This window comes from Aquarana catesbeiana, linkage group LG11, assembly GCF_042186555.1.
Source record: "Aquarana catesbeiana isolate 2022-GZ linkage group LG11, ASM4218655v1, whole genome shotgun sequence".
Lineage (NCBI taxonomy): Eukaryota > Metazoa > Chordata > Amphibia > Anura > Ranidae > Aquarana > Aquarana catesbeiana.
The window spans coordinates 112,072,125-112,089,031 of record NC_133334.1 but is presented as its reverse complement, the minus strand read 5'-3'; the positions used below and the strand labels follow the sequence as shown (position 1 = coordinate 112,089,031).

General features: G+C 40.9%; 1 protein-coding gene across 1 annotated transcript in view; it reads left to right on the top strand.

The window, feature by feature from the left end:
- The window catches only part of FRMD8 (FERM domain containing 8), a 61,830-nt gene that overhangs the window by 8,993 nt on the left and 35,930 nt on the right, over positions 1-16,907 (top strand). Inside the window, exons 2-6 of the mRNA XM_073604895.1 lie at positions 22-103; positions 2,343-2,510; positions 2,613-2,714; positions 6,427-6,485; positions 10,659-10,825. Of these exons, the coding sequence (XP_073460996.1) occupies positions 22-103; positions 2,343-2,510; positions 2,613-2,714; positions 6,427-6,485; positions 10,659-10,825 (578 nt within the window). The remainder of the gene's footprint in view (positions 1-21; positions 104-2,342; positions 2,511-2,612; positions 2,715-6,426; positions 6,486-10,658; positions 10,826-16,907) is intronic.

The following is a 16,907-nucleotide window of genomic DNA, read 5'->3' as shown; positions in this document are numbered from 1 at the left end:
TGTTTTGTTTTTTGTGTGTAGATGGATGGGAGTGGAACGTCACCGCCATCATTAATGAATGAATATATGCTGCAAGGCAGTGTCTCCTCTTCAGGAACACGATGTATGTATTAAAGGAGTGTGGGTGTGTTTTATCTAATTTAAAGCAATAATAAACCCAAAAGCAAACAATTATATTTCAATGTGTTTATTGATGTATGATTTTACACCAATACAAGATAAAAAAAGGGATAAGTAAAAGAGCATATAAAAATGAACCACAGTCAGTACAATGATCAGGCTTAGAACAGCTGTTAACAGCCTCTAATGATGTGGTGTCCAGTAGTTGGAAAGGTTCTTCAGTCGTTCCAACAAACATAAGAAAACTTTAGCCATACATTGTACAATTTTCTTATTCAATTTCATTTTAGATTTACCTTCAACCAAGTAGTGCAAGGGCCTGCCTGATTGCTTACAAATTGAAAGTGTTTAGGTTTGACCTCCATATTTATATGGTTTTCGTAAATCTTAAAGAAAATTGTATAATGTATGGCCAGCCTTAGAGTAAACCGAAAAAAAACATCGTTAGCTGAGGGCACCAAAAGCCTGCATCATTATACCTACTAAAAATTTTTAGGATAAGGAGAGGCAGAAGGAACAACCACAAACATTTTATTATATTGCAGCTTACCAATTCTTAGATATGATGGCTGTATTAGTTTCCCTTTTTTAGGCTTTCTTCTATTTTCATCTAGTGAACCTTCCAGCAAGTCTGTTGTTTTTCACAAGCACAAGCTCTCCAGAAATGAGACGAACCACTTACTGCTGGCAGGGAAATAAAAAAACTACTGTAACTGATTATAAAGTGAGAGCTGGAGTTTGGCTTTAGCTTAGTTAGTGTATCTAAATCTTCTAATAAATTTTAACACTACAACCCTACCCCCTCCCATCAGATTACATACAGTGAGAATCTCCTGTTTACTTGTCGGCCTCTGTAGTAGGAAGTCCCATCTCCTGGGCCGCCCTTGGACCACTGTATTGTCTATCATAGGAGATTCTCGCTGTATGTAATCTGTCGGCGCTCGTCCCGCCCCCCTCCCTGTCCCCTCTAGGCTGCAGATGGGCATCAATCAGGCTACACTGATGGCAATGGTGTGGCTGCATTGATGTGGACTGATGAGGCTGCATTGATGGCACTTGTGAGACTGCAGATAGGCATTGATCAGGCTGCATTGATGGCAATGGTGAGGCTGCAGATGGGCACTGACCCTTATTTTGCTTCAAAGTTCCTTATTTAAAATTTTAAGTTTTTTTCCTAAAACTTCCCTCTTAAAATGAATGTGCGTGTTATACGCCGATAAATACGGTAATTCATGTTTTGGTTTAATGGGTTTGTTGCTTTAAAGCAAAAACACGATTTTTTTTTTTTTGTGTATACTTGTGTGTTGTGAGTATACTTGCCTAGGTGGATGCAGCATTGGTCCCCCACCGGCTTTAACACTGAGAACTGAGCAATCAAACACCGCTGATTGCTCGGTTCTCAGGGCTCCCTAAGCAGAGAGCTGGTGACTGTTTTACTGTGCTGTTTATCACTCAGTGAATGTAGATTTGTTCTGATATTCTTCCAACATTCAATCATTTTTGTGTTTTGCTCAATTTTTAAACTACTCCCTGGTTTGAAGTGTGGAATGTATTTTTTAAAGTGCTTCTTTGGAGCTGTGAATTTTTAGATTATGGATAGTGCTGAACCTGTGTTTTTAATATAGGTTCAGCACATGACTTTTTTTCTTCTCCTTTTTTATTTTTGATTTAAGAGCATTTAAAAAAAAAAAAAAAAAAGATCACATAGGAGCTGGAGATAATTTATACTAATTGAAGAACATGTATTGAGGTATAGAATAGAAATACAGTATGAGTTTTATGTAGAAAAGCTCCAACGCTAGCAGTTTGAGACATGATTCAGTTTTATTCTATGACCTCGGCAGCTGCAGGAGAACCTTTATTCTCCTCTCAAAGTAACTGAGGTTGTTTTTATAAATGCAGCTTGTCATCGCCTGGGCATAAATTGCATAGAACTACATCCCTGCCCTGTGCTGATTTAGACTGTTTGCATAATAGCTTCTGTTCCCGTTGGACATCATGGGCACAAGCTGTTGTGTTTTTAGCCCATATCCATTAAGCTTTAGATGAATTACATTTTTAATCTGGTTGGTTGTTTGTGTTTCTTTTGTTTTGTGTTTTTAACAGGAGAAACAAAATAGTGGAGCCATCACAGAATAAACAGATTAGTAGGATGCTATATTCATCTATCTAAAATTACATCCTTTCATCTGTTACCATTTTCTTACTTTTTCTCTCCTTAGCCATGGGTGTGATTGTGTATTTTGTGAACGATGCGGCAGTTCCGCTGACAGTGGATGGCCTTTCTGGCATAATGGCACATGAGTTGCACCGAATAATCCGCGAAGTCCTTTTGCTCCCTGACATTGCTCAAGAAGTCTTTGCTCTATGGCTTGTCTCTCCATTTTTGGGTAATAAACATGGGCATTTGACATTGCACATCCATACATAATGAAATAGCTCCCTCATATAATTTTGTCTTTTTTTTTTTTTTTGTTTTGTTTTTGTTTTAGAGGTGCAACTGAAGCCAAAACATCAACCTTACAAAGTCTGCAGACAATGGCGTGATCTGTTGGCACGATTCACAAATTGTTCGACTGAAGACATTCATCAAGGTAAACAAATGATCTTTATTTTATCTTTCTAAATGTAAAGTCAGAGATGCAGATGACAAGGCATTTTCTTTAGGGCCAGTTCACACCAGATGCGGTTCTGTGCGCTTTTTTTTTTTTTTTTTTCCTGCAATAAAAATGCATGCACAGTTTTTCTATGTATTCCAATGGCTCTTGTTCACACCATGCAGTCAGTTTTCGGTGCAGAAACTGACCAGAACTGACTGTATTGGTGCAGAAAAAATTAAACTGCATCTGGTGTGACCTGGCGCTTAAAGCAGAACTGAAGTTCCACTGTAAAACAGCGAGCGTCTCTTCTGCAATAAAATGCCTCTATTAAGTAAAAATGTGATAAACTTGACGTATCACCTCTATAAAAATGGGAAACAAAATAATGAAATTGTTCGTAGAATAGCAGCTGCCCCTTTTAAAGTGAACAAATCACCTCAAAAACATCATATACATAAAAGGAATGCTGATACTATGCAAACCACAAACCAAAAATATATATGGAAGATCATAAAAAATTGGTCCACAAATAGGGTAGCTCTTCAGATTTCTTCCCATCACCATCAACTAGGTAATGTGCTTTAATAAATTCACTTATATTGTGTGCCACCACCGTGGGGGCAAAAAATCACACTCGCCAACTCCAAATGGACATGAAAGGCCTCCCTCACTTTTTGTATACTCCAGAGATGACTCCTTTCATCACTCTTTCACAGCTAGTGGGCTAATGGATCTCAGTACAAGGAATCCTTCCACCCCATACTCAATGAGTAAATGGCAAAAAGATACAGCGTAGTATGTGTTTATTTTTTTTAAACTATTAAAAAAAAAAAACTTAAATCAAAGTTCTGCACTTACATTTAACCACTTCAGCCCTGGAAGAATTTACCCCCTTCCTGACCAGTGCGTTTTTTGCGATTCAGCACTGCGTTGCTTTAACTGACAGTTGGGCGGTCGTGTGACGTGGCTCCCAAACAAAATTGACATCCTTTTTTTTCCCACAAATAGAGCTTTCTTTTGGTGGTATTTGATCACCTCCGCGGTTTTTATTTTTTGCGCTATAAACAAAAAAAAAATAGCGACAATTTTGAAAAAAACATTATTTTTTTACTTTTTGCTATAATAAATATCCCAAAAAAATATTTTAAAAAAACATTTTTTTTTTCCTCAGTTTAGGCCGATACGTATTCTTCTACATATTTTTGGTAAAAAAAAATCGCAATAAGTGTTTATTGATTGGTATGCACAAAAGTTATAGCTTTTACAAAACAGGGGATAGTTTTATGGCATTTATTTATAAATGTTTTATTTTTTTACTAGTAATGGCGGCGATCAGATAGATAGAATATATATATATATATATATATATATATAATATTTCTATCATGACTGCGACTTAATGGCGGACACATCGGACATTTTAGACACCTTTTTTTTTTTTTTTACCATTGACATTTATACAGCAATCAGTGCTATACAAATGCACTGATTCCTGTGTAAATGACACTGGCAGTGAAGGGGTTAATCACTAGGGGGCTAGGGAGGGGTTAAGTATGACCTGGGTAGTGTTACTAACTGTGGGGGGGCATGGCTACGTGTGACACGTCACTGATCTCTGCTCCCGATCACAGGGAGCTGAGATCAGTGACACTGTCACTACGCAGAACAGGGAGATGCTTGTTTACATTAGCATCTCCCCGTTCGTCCTCTCCATGAGGCGATCGCAGGTATCCCTGCGGTGATCGAGTCCGCGCGACCCGACTCACGGAGCTCCCGGCCGGCGTGCACGCAATGGCACGGCGGCAAATTCAAAGGGACGTACGGGTACGCCCATTTGCCCAGCTGTGCCATTCTGCTGGTGTACATCGGCGTGCGCCGGTCGGGAACCGGTTAAAGGTGCTTTAGGTAAGCCCCAACACAGATAGCCTTTCTGTAATAGAGAACCGCTGTTCTGCCGAGCCGACGTGTGTTCCACTGGTTGGAAATTATGCGGGTACACCACCAGATGTGACGTTACCCTTGGCCACTGCGCAACCTCAATGCTGTACAACCCCCAATTCCAATCAAGTTAGGATATTGTGTAAAATTGACACAAAAGCATAATGCAATAGTTTGTAAATCTCATAAACCCATATTTTTATAATATTTTATATTTATAATGTTCCTCGATGTTTAAATTACAAAGACTTTAAATACACTGTATCATCATCTACAGTACATAATATCAAAAGATTCCAAGAATCTAGAGAAAAGCTCTGTGCGGAAGGATCAAGGCCAAAATGCAATATAGGATGCCCTTGATATTTGGGCCCTCAGATGGCACTTCATTAAAAACAGGCATGATTCTGTGACAAGTCACTGTATGGGGCTCAGTTTACCTCCAAAAATCACTGTCTGTGACCCCCAGCTTGTTGTGCCATTAAAAAAGTTAGCATTTTAAACCAAGTTTTTTTTATATTCCTGATAAGTGCCTGCTATACCATGTACTTGCAGGAAAAAAGTAACTTGTTCTCTTTTGTATTGCTTCATTTATGTGAAATCCCTGGTGATCCTGCCAGTCCGTCTACTTTCCTAATAAAAACCGACCACAGTGAGCAGGAGAGTATACTGTGGTCAGTTTTCTAGCTATGCTGAGTACTCGGCCTGCTCTCCAACGATCAGCCTTGTTCTGACATGCCTCCCATCTGGGATGACAGCCATGCAGACCAATTTGATGCAGTGTGCAGCGTATGGTCTGAGCACTGACAGGCTGACCCCCCACCCCTTCGAACTCTGTACTTCGAGCATGTGCACTCAAATTCTTTGGTCGACCATTGTGGGGCCTGTTCTGAGGAGAACCTGTCCTGTTAAACTGCTGTATGGTCTTGGCCACCATGTTGCAGCTCAGTTTCAGGGTCTTGGTAATCCTTATAGCCTAGGCCAGTGGCTCTCAACTACTGTCCTCAGCACCCACTAACAGGCCAAGTTTGCACGATAACTGAAATACATCACCGGTGATATCATTTGCTGCTCAGTGATTGCAGTATTCTAGTCTGCATCTCCCCATGGTAATACTTTAAAATCTGGTCTGTTAGTGGGTCCTGAGGACAGGAGTTGAGGACCACTGCCCTAGGCCATCTTTTTATTTAGAGCAACAATTCTTTTTTTCAGGTCCTCGAGTTCTTTGCCATGAGGTGCCATATTGAACTTCCAGTGACCAGTATGAGAGAGTGAGAACGATGGCGCCAAATTTAACACACCTGCTCCCCATTCACACCTGAGACCTTGTAACACTAAAGAGTCACATGCCATCGGGGAGGGAAAATGGCTAATTGGGCCCAATTTGGACATTTATACTTAGGGGGTGTACTCACTTTTGTTGCCAGCGGTTTAGACATTAATGGCTGTGTGTTGTTACTTTGAGGGGACAGCAATTTTACACTGTTATACAAGCTGTACACTCTCTAAGCTTTACATTGTAGCAAAGTGTTGTCACATGAAAATATACGATAAAATATTTACAAAAATGTGAGAGGATACTTTGTGGTGTGTATCATTTTGCTTTTAGATTGGTGCTTGTCCCCTCTACCTTTTTTTTTTTTTTTTTTTTTTTTTTTATGCTGTGATTATGTTGTGTTTTATTTGGGGTGTGGTTGAATAAGATTTAATTATTACTATAAAGCATGGCATAACTAAATTGTTTGCTTCCTGTGTGCTCTTTACATAGATGAACCTTGTCTGCAGTTCCGCAGAAATATTTTCTTTCCTAAATGTCGAGAACTTCAGGTGAGATAATAAGTTATACAGATCATAAACTGACAACTGAAATCATCTTCACAGCCTTATTAAAGGCTCTTGAAATCATAAAGCAAGATCAAGTAGAACTGTTTGTGTTTGGCTCTATAACGGGAACAGTGTATTGGTTTCAATATTTACTAAAGTATTGTAGTGGCACACAATGGGGTTGATTTACTAAAACTAGAGAGTGCAAAATCTGGTGCAGCTCTGCATAGGAACCAATCGGCTTCCAGGTTTTATTGTCAAAGCTTATTAGAACAAGCTGAAGTTAGAAACTGGCTACCAAGCACAGCTGCACCAGATTTTGCACTCTCCAGCTTTAGAAAATCAACCCCAATGTATTTGTTATAAATATTAATGTGGGTGACACAGCCTTCCTAATTTAAACCATTTTAAGTTCCTAGTCAGGACCCATGGATCACAAAGAGCCAGGTCAAATGTGTATGGTTACACTTGGAGTAGTCTGAGGGCCATAGATGCCCCCTAAAGTATGGCCAATGGCTGCGAGCGCTGATCACTGTGCTCTGGATGTCAGACCACAATAGCTCAGCGAGTAGATAGCTGTGCTAAAATCGGATGTGTTAGTAAAGTGATCTGTACGTGGGGGTTTTTTTTGTTTTTGTTTTTTTGTTTTGGTTTTTTTTCTTCCGTTCAGCTCGCTGGGTCGAACGAAAAAAAAACTTCCTGTGTGTACCCAGCATAAGCGTAGAAAAAATGTATTACCCTGTGCCTATGATGACCGCTTTCAATTCACAAGCAAAGAAAACTGTGGAGGCTGTTTGTGGTCCCATATATTAACCACTTCCCATCCGGGCCAATTCTGGCACTTCGCTCCTACATGTAAAAATTGCTAGAATTTGCTAGAAAATTACTCAGAATCCCCAAATATTATTTATGTCTATTTTTTTCTTTTTAGCAGAGACCCTAGGAAATAAAATGGCGGTCGTTGCAACTTTTTATGTCACATGGTATTTGCGCAGCTTTTTTTTGTGGGGGGGGAGAGGACAGTTTAATAAATGAAAAAAATAAAATAAGTTAGCCCAATTATTTGTATAATGTGAAAGATGTTATGCCGAGTAAATAGATACCTAACGTGTCATGCTTGAAAATTGTGCACACTAGTGGAATGGAGCCAAACTTCGGTAGTTAAAAATCCTTCATAGGCAACACTTTAAAACATTTTTACAGATTACCTGTTTAGAGTTCTAGAGGAGGTCTTGGGATAGAATTTGTTGCTCTAACGTTCGCGTGATACATCACATGTGTGGATTGAACGCCGTTTACATATGTGGGTGCACCGTACGTATGCGCTCGCTTCTGTGTGCAAGCTCGTGGGGGCGCTTTTAAATTTTTTTTTTTTTTTTTTCACTTTTATTCCTATTACAAGGAATGTAAACATCCCTTGTAATAGGAATAGTGCACGACAGGTCCTCTTTATGGAGCGATGTGGGGTCAATAAGACCCCACGTCTCTCCTCCAGGCTCGAAAGCCTGAGGTAAAAAAAACAAAACAGGATGATCTTGGCTTTCCAGCCGAGTACATGGCAGTATTTACAACTGACAGGCCAGGCGTGACCTTATAACGTCGCGCCTGGGTCTCCAAGGGTCATAGAGATGACCGGGGACCATCTGTTTTTCGGAAATCTCTATGGTCAACTTCCGATGCCGGTGGATTCCTTCTCCGGTGTTCTATTAGATTACTGCTACCTATCAGAAAATGCAATGGAAGTGACGTTGCAAACAAAATTGCTTATTGCACATGCGATATGCGTTCCAGCATGGCCGCTATGCGTTTCAATAGGTTTCCTGATGTGACAGAACATGACGGCGGCAGCTGACATCTTACACCCAGGCAAGTCTTCAATTTCACACTTATTTTAGTAGTTAACTCACCTTATATATACTGAAATAGACTATTTCAGTATATAATCCGTTTTCCACTGAGGGGTGTACCAAGATGGCCTTCGCCACCTTCTGCCTGCTTGCCTGGGTGTAAGAAGAGATGTCCGCCGCTGGCTTCGTGTTCTATCAGATTAGGAAACCTATTGGAATGCGTAACGGCCATGTTGGGGCGCATACACAGTAAGCATTTGTTGCTCAGAACGTCACTTCCGTTACATTTTTTGATGGTTAGCGGTATTCTGACAGGAAACCGGCTCACAGAGTAGAAGCACCGGGGGGGGGGGGTACATAAAAATCAGCACAAGAGATATAACTTACAGTTAGTATATGTCCCTTGTGCAGATTCTTCTTTTTTAAGATAAATCTATCCTAAAAAAAAAAATGTAAGGCTAGTTCTTAATAGTTGGAGACCCTGTTGCCAGACTTTTTTTTTTTTTTTTTTTTTTTTTTCCCATCAAAACACTTCCCACAGGATTATATGTGTATTTAACATATTTTTTTGCATGTTATTTACCTGCAAAAGACTCCCATGCTCAGAGGCTGCCGCTATGCTGCCATCTTGGAATTTATGTCAGCAGACTCAAAGCTGTCACTCAAGTGACACTCTGTATTCTATTTCGCTCCTTCCTTGGCTGCTGCATAAGGGTTTTCTTTAGAAACAATATAGATAAAGAGACGACCATATACACAGGAAGAAAAGCAAAACCTCACCAAATTTCCGCTACAGTAGATGTATATTAAGACCAGGAAATTTAGTTTTTACGATAGAAAGGACTGTGGTCCTTCTAAAGTAGTAGAACTATGCTGTGTTTTCACTTTATTGCATAGCATTCTTTAGTTCTCACTAGGGATGCACCGAATGGGTTTTTTAGTGCCGAAACCGATACCGAAAATAAATCTTCCTTGATCCTGAAAACCGATACCGAAACAGCACCAATACCAAAACAGCACCAATGCTGAAAGTGACTGTTTTTAAAAATTATTTTTATACAGGAGATGGTCAGAGACTGCGGACACTGTAGAGGAGATGGTCAGAGACTGCGGACACTGTAGAGGAGATGGTCAGAGACTGCGGACACTGTAGAGGAGATGGTCAGACTGCGGACACTGTAGAGCAGATGGTCAGAGACTGCGGACACGGTAGAGGAGATGGTCAGAGACTGCGGACACGGTAGAGGAGATGGTCAGAGACTGCGGACACGGTAGAGGAGATGGTCAGAGACTGCGGACACGGTAGAGGAGATGGTCAGAGACTGCGGACACGGTAGAGGAGATGGTCAGAGACTGCGGACACGGTAGAGGAGATGGTCAGAGACTGCGGACACGGTAGAGGAGATGGTCAGAGACTGCGGACACGGTAGAGGAGATCATTGCTGCCTCACCAGTGTCGGTCATGCAGCCCACATGTGCCCATAAGATGCAGCCTCACCTGTGCCCGTCATGCAGCTTGCCAGTACCCTAATCAGAGCGGCGATCTCCGTGTGTCACGGAGCTGCATTTGATTTGTCCGGGTCGCAGTAATGATGTCCCGCCTCCTGTTATCACGTCACATTGATTCAATGTCCCACCATTGGATCGGTGTGCCGTCTGTCACAGGAGACGGGACATTGTTACTGCGGTCTGTGTAGTTAAGCTCCGTGACACAACGGAGATCGCGGCGAGGGAGGGGAGGAGGAGAAGAGAGGACTGCGGCGCGCCGTGCCAGAAGGACACCCCCGTAATGGGCAGCACCAGGGACGAGGCCCCGCCCCCATTTTCGGCGCGGTTATCAGCGAGATTTCCTTTTCGGCATTTTGCAGAAAAGGCCATTTTCAGCCGATATGTTTCGGCGGCCGAAAATTCGGTGCATCACTAGTTCTCATCAAAGAGGTTAAACACAACAGAAGCCTTGATACTGCCCTATCACAGTTCTATGTAGTTCTACCTACATAGAAAGCTCCCAGAGGTGCTTACAGTCGAATGTACTTGCTGCAGTCATATTGAAAATGCCTTCTAGTGCCAAAGTAGAAGTTAATCCTGCTATTATCCTGTACTATTATTATACAGGATTTATATAGCACCAATAGTTTTTACAGCCCTTTACAAATTACACGGTACAAAACACAGCACAGTTGCATTACAATTTGAATACAAGAGTATCAAGGGCGGCTATTTTTGCTTTGCAACACTTCATTATTGTTAGTTTTCAGGTGGTGTTTTAGGCATAGAGAAAATTTAAATTGGCCATTTTTTTGAGATGATATGTTAATTTTACGTTTAGATCGTTAATGAGGATGTTTTGCGTCTGCTATACGAAGAGGCCAAATCTAATGTCCTAGAGGGCAGGTACCCTTGTGACTTAGAAGACTGTGAACTGCTGGGTGGCCTAGCTTGCCGCTTAGAACTGGGTCCTTATAACCAAGAAGAGCATACACCTTCTACATTAAGGTATGAGTATACCTTTCCATGCTTATATATTCATAATTTTTCTTTATTCCTTCTCATTGGAAGTGGTCATTAATATACAAATATCTGTACATCAATACTTTTCCTCACTCACATGAGTTTTTTTTTTTTGTAGTAAAGACTACTTGATTACTTTTCTGTAAAAACATACCCTCAAAGCAGTATTAAATCCAAAGCAAACATTTATTATATTGCAGCTTACCAATTCTTAGATGTGATGGCTGCATTAATTTCCTTTTTTATTATTTCCTTCTATTTTCATCTGGTAATCTGGGCAGTAAACTTGTTTTTCAAAAGAACAAGCTCTCCAGCAGAATTCATCAGAAAGATGAGACAAACAATTTAACACTGGCAGGGGTGCTTACAATGATCAGCTTTTTTTATGTAATACCTTTATCCCAAAATAAAAAAAAAAGTTTTCTGTAACTGCTTATAAAATGTTAGTTGAAGTTTGGCTTCCGTTTTTGTTAGTGTATTGAAATCTGCTAGCGCATCTAAAACCCCCCTTCTCCACCAGACTGACATTGTTGCTGTCCAAATATGCCACTTGTGCTCACTCATCCAGAATACAGGAGGTGTGTGTTTGGCAAGATTACCAGGTGAAAACAAAGGGGGGGGAAGCCTAAGAAATGAGAACTGATCCAGCCACCACATCTAATGATTGGTAAGCTGCAATATGCAGTATTACATTTTTGATTTGGGGTTTAATACTCCTTTAAAGCTAGATCACCAGATATTTTGTTCTACTTTAACTTGTTTAGCACTGGTAAACAATATCCTCCCATTAGGAAAGCTCAGGACTGAGAGAAGTTTAGAGATTTTAAAAATAATTGAAAACACAACATTGGATGTGTTGCATGTATTCCACAGCTCATTATTGGGCCTGGTTCACACCTTTTGCGCCTAATATGTGTTTTGCAGTGCATTAAAAACGCATATGGCATGAATATACATTGATTCCAAAAGGGACAGTCACATCTGCGGCTATTCCAGTGCAGCCCCACCACATGGACAAGGAAAAATGCCTTGTCCTATGTGCCTGATTCACACCACTGCAGTGCGATGGTGTGCGGGTACAGTGTACTGAAAAAAAAGTACTGCGTGCAGCATGATGAGAGGCAATCAACTGCCTTGCACCGTGCAGCCTGCAATTAAAGTTTATTAGATGTCTTAAAAAAAAAAAAAAGAAGCTGGGGGATCTGCAGTACTCAGCATGTCATCACTGTGCTGATACCTGTGATGTCATTTTAATGCTTCAATAAAGATACCAGTGAGTGCAGCAATATTCTGCATGTTACTAAGCCTAACAAACTAACTGTGCAGCACCCTGGGTTCCAGCTCACAACATGCGAGTGTCGGTCATTTGCCTAGAGGGGCATTGCTTTGGCTTTACTGATCCTAGTTTTAAATGTAATTGATAGCCCCTTGTACTACATGGTTGTAGGTAAATCTTGTTTTAATTGTAAGGTGCATGGACATTTTTAAAAAGGTTTTCCTTATTCCCAAATATTTTTAGAATTTGTTCCAAATTTCACTTCTTTGTGCTCATTGTTTAAATTGTATCTTTGTTTTGTTTTGCTAAGTCAGGGCCTCTGGAACTAGAGCTTGCATGGTGAAGACCCCTTTTATCTTACTGAAGCTGGCAACATAGCAGCAAATGTTTACATCCCAGTTTTTAATGACCTAAAGAATAGGAATGAGAAGTGAAGGGTTAAAGTTTATGGCTTTGCAGGAGTTTTACAAATCCCACATTCTTTTCCCACAGCACTACATTACAAAACTCACATTCTTTCCTACTCCAGTACATAACAAAGGATATGTTTCTTGGGTTATCTTTTTGTTTCCTCGCTGCAGTTAGATTTCACATGTACGAGTTGGCATTTATATCCTTGCAAATATTGGGTTACTTCTCCCCCCGACACATACACACTGACACACACACACACCATCAGTCTTAATTAAACCATGAAGAAAGTGTGCAAAACACTGCGCTAACTACATGTAAAAAAGGAAAAGGAAAGAGCAGCTACATAAGTTGTGACAAAAACAAAACAATGGGAGGTGAGAAAATGTAGCGCTAGGTAAATAAATGAATATTAAATAATAGTAAACAAAGGTGAAATCAAGTCCATAAGTCCTTAAACTTGGTGATAAGTAATATTGTATATCAAATCATAAAGTCTAAAAACAAAAAATAGTGAGGCGATGAAGTGTCCAATTGTGTCAGAACACAAAAACGGCCACTCATGGATGATGAGTATCCAAAAGAACTGGCAGGGATGATATTGATCCGTAGGTGAGACCGTCATCAATAATACTCAGCATCAATGGATAAGTAAAAGATGGGTACTCTTAACGAAACATGTGGACTCCCCTGTCAGCAACATGGAGTCAGCAAGGCAATGAGCCCAACCGGGCAGATGGAGGAACGTCAGAGGATGAGACTTGCGAGATGGACTCAACCGAACCTCCAGGGGTCATCAAGGCAGGTCATCACTGTTGGAACTCCGGATAGAAATCTTGAAGGCAAGATGTGCCACAAATGGCCCACGTTGGACAATCGCTCTCATCCAGGCAGTATGTAAAAAGAAAATTAAAACTTCCGCAGTGCAGGTAAAAAAGGATTTTTATTTCTAAAAAGCCAAACAAGTAAAAAATGTGATCACTTTAAAAGCAAAGGCAGCATGGAGAAGGGGTAACCGTCTGATGCGTTTTGACCTAATGGTCTTCTACTGGGGCATGGACAACCCACTCCACGCTGCTAATATTTATAAATAAATAAGAGGTACAAAACCAATAAGGAAGGAAGCGCAAAATTGAATATCATTGGACCAAAGACAATCACCTGACTGAGAGGTATATCACATGGTCAAATGAGCAAATAACCTGAAGAATAGGAGTGACAGGCGGGCCCAACGTCCAATGAACTGGCAGACCGGAAATAACTAGTCTGCATGACTGTCCGCCCACGTGTCAAACAAAGGGACATGACGTCTCGCTGCAAAGCCCGCCAAACGTCATTCCCAAGTCACGTGATAGGTGGAGAAAGAACACCACGTGACTGCGGGGAAGAGAAATCTCGCGATCTCAGCGAGAAACATCACCGCAGTCACACAGGTGCATCCCGACCGGTCAGAGCCAATAGACACAGCATCACTCCAGGTTCCTAGAGAGAACTTGTGTATAGTAAGATAAAAACACACATGTCCACCATAACAGAAACGGACTTTAAAGGTAACAAGGACCCATTCGTGTAAGATAAAAATCCACAAAACCAAGAGATTCTATGGTGTAAAACTTAAAACATGAGAAACAGCAGACATTAAATAAATGGGTGTAATACCCAAAGTAAATAATGCTAAAAGAAATAAAAATAATGAGCATAATGAGGAAAAATCTCTAGATGAGTGACTAAAAAATGTTCCACATGTTCTTCAAGGTTCCACCCCACGGAGCCCCCTCCATAAGGAGCTCCACAGTGCAAGGCCCCAAAACAACACAGGGAACCTCAAACAATGTACTTGTCCGGTATAATACCAGAGCAACATCAAAATAGAAAATAATAAGCAGAAACAATCTCTAAGATTGATTAATGAAAGAGTTGAGGTCCCACTCCACGTTCAATCCAAACGGAAAGTAGGACCTCAACTCTTGAATCCAATACGTTTCGAGGCATGAAACGCCCCGAAGTCACGATTCCCCCCTCCAATGAGGGATAAACCTATCGATCACCTGGAAAAGTGTGCCTGAAGGGTCTTTGTTGTGGTACTGTAAATAATGACGTGGTACCGTGTGTTTGCTTTTCCCCCCTTTGATTCCAGCCACGTGCTCGTTGACTCGGATGGAGAACGTCCTAATAGTACGACCAGCGTATTGTTTATGGCAGGGGCAAGTAAGCAAATAAGCAATTTCCCCCGAATGGATCGTGCACCTCTAAACATGACTGCAGCCCGTTCTGGAAGAACCGGACCCAATAGTCTATCATTCAAGAGCACCTTCCAATGTCTTCTGAAAATTTCTCTAATTTGTTTGGATTGGATGGAGTGAGTAGTAATAAAGGACCATTTGAATCTAGAGTCAGAAGTGGTTTTCGGACGCTCTATCAAAGTGGAACTTCTCTCAAGTAACAAAACCCTATTAATCTCCATGTCCAAAAGGTCTGGACTGTAACCCTTTTCTAGGAATCTATTCCTGAGCAACTTGGACTGGGACAAGTAATCAGAAATTCTTGTGCAATTACGGCGCAGCCTCAAACTGGCCGCGTGGAATTGCCTTCAGCCATTGACCTTGGTGGCAACTATCGACCGGAATGTAACCATTCCGGTCGGTAGATTTAAAGTATGTTCTAAACTCCAAATGATGTTCCACCACCAAGATCTCCAGGTCCAAAAAGTGAACCCTAGAGGTACTGGCCTCGTAACTCAAAGAGATTCCTCTATCGTTAAGGTTGAGTGTGGCCATGAAGCTGTCCAATGAGCTATGATCCCCATCCCATAGGAGGAGGATGTCATCTATGTATCTGGCACAGAGGACCAACTCAGGTCTCCGGACAGCATAGACGACATCCTCCTCCCACTGAGACATGGAGAGGTTGGCAAGTCTAGGTGCAAATTTTGCCCCCATAGCCACACCCCTCTTCTGCAAATAGAACTGGTTCTGGAACCAGAAATAGTTATGCTGGGTGGCAAATTTCAAAAGCTGCATGGTAAAGCTCCGCTGCAAGAGAGGAAGTCTAGCATCCCTTCACAGATAATTCTCAACTGCATCGAAACCTAAATTATGGGGTATGCATGTATATAGTGTAGCCACAGCGGCTGTAACTAGAATCATCCCCTCTCGAAAATGAACCGATTCCAATAGTTTAATAGTATCCCTAGTGTCTTTTAAATAGGAAGACCATGGAAAAGCAAAATCTCCAATGGTAGCAATGTCACATAGACAACCGAGACAAAATAAGGATACCTGTAGCCAGATGCATATACCCTAATAACATATAGACTACTCACAAGGGGTTATGTTGGCAAACAGCAACATAATCTACCAACAAGGGCCTATTTCTAGTGCAAAATAAACGCATTGTCTGTATGATCTATGCCTCTAGTGGGATATCCCCCCTGCTCCAACCACCGCAACACTACCACCGTGGAACTGCAGGGGCTATAAAAAAGCCACCATGCTGCCAGATATTTTCTATGCAGGGGCTCCCCTCAGGCATAAAGGTGGAATGCAATCCCTAGTCCAGACCCCATTCAGGAAGCACAACAACATGCTTCAACACTGTACACTTGCCAAATGTCTTCCAGACCCTTATAAAAAATTGCTGCATTTATTATCCAAACCTCCAAAAATTGTTGTTTGCACATTCTTGAATTCCTTATAATATTCTCAAAATAGTAGTTTATAACTATATGAATCAGTTTAATGATTTGACAACCAATCCATGATCATCGCCACATTCTTAGTAAATTTTGAACATTAGTGTCCCCCCCACCCACCCACGTTCAATGCCCGTACTGACAACCAACCTATTGAGAAATACAGAGGCAGATGGGGGTAACATTGTTCCATCATTAATGCAATATAATTAACGTGGAGAGATTCGATTAGCTGATTATCCCCACATGTAAGGAATTGTGAACATTAGTCCCTCCCAATACATACACTATGTGGTTATATCAATGAGAGCTCATATTTTTTCTTGCTTTTTATTTTGTGAATATCTTTTTCTTGTATGTTTGTAATAAATTGTATTTTATAAGATTATGTAATGTTCCTTTTCTGGTATGGTCCTATACTCTTTAAATATGGATGTGGTACCCCCTTAGCTATTATTTCTTTAAATGTTGTATCAAATTATTGTTACAAAGCAATTTGTTTCTAAACAGGGAGACTAGTACGTTTCCGTGGAAAAAGAAGAAAGGTCACCCCAACCGGATGGTACTGTGGATGCAGATATAATAAGAGGGTGCCACATCCTCCAAAAATAGATGATTTAGAAAAAGTAGACTCTAGATCAGGGGTCTCAAACTCAAATTGCCTGAGGGCAACAGGTCAAGTTTTCACA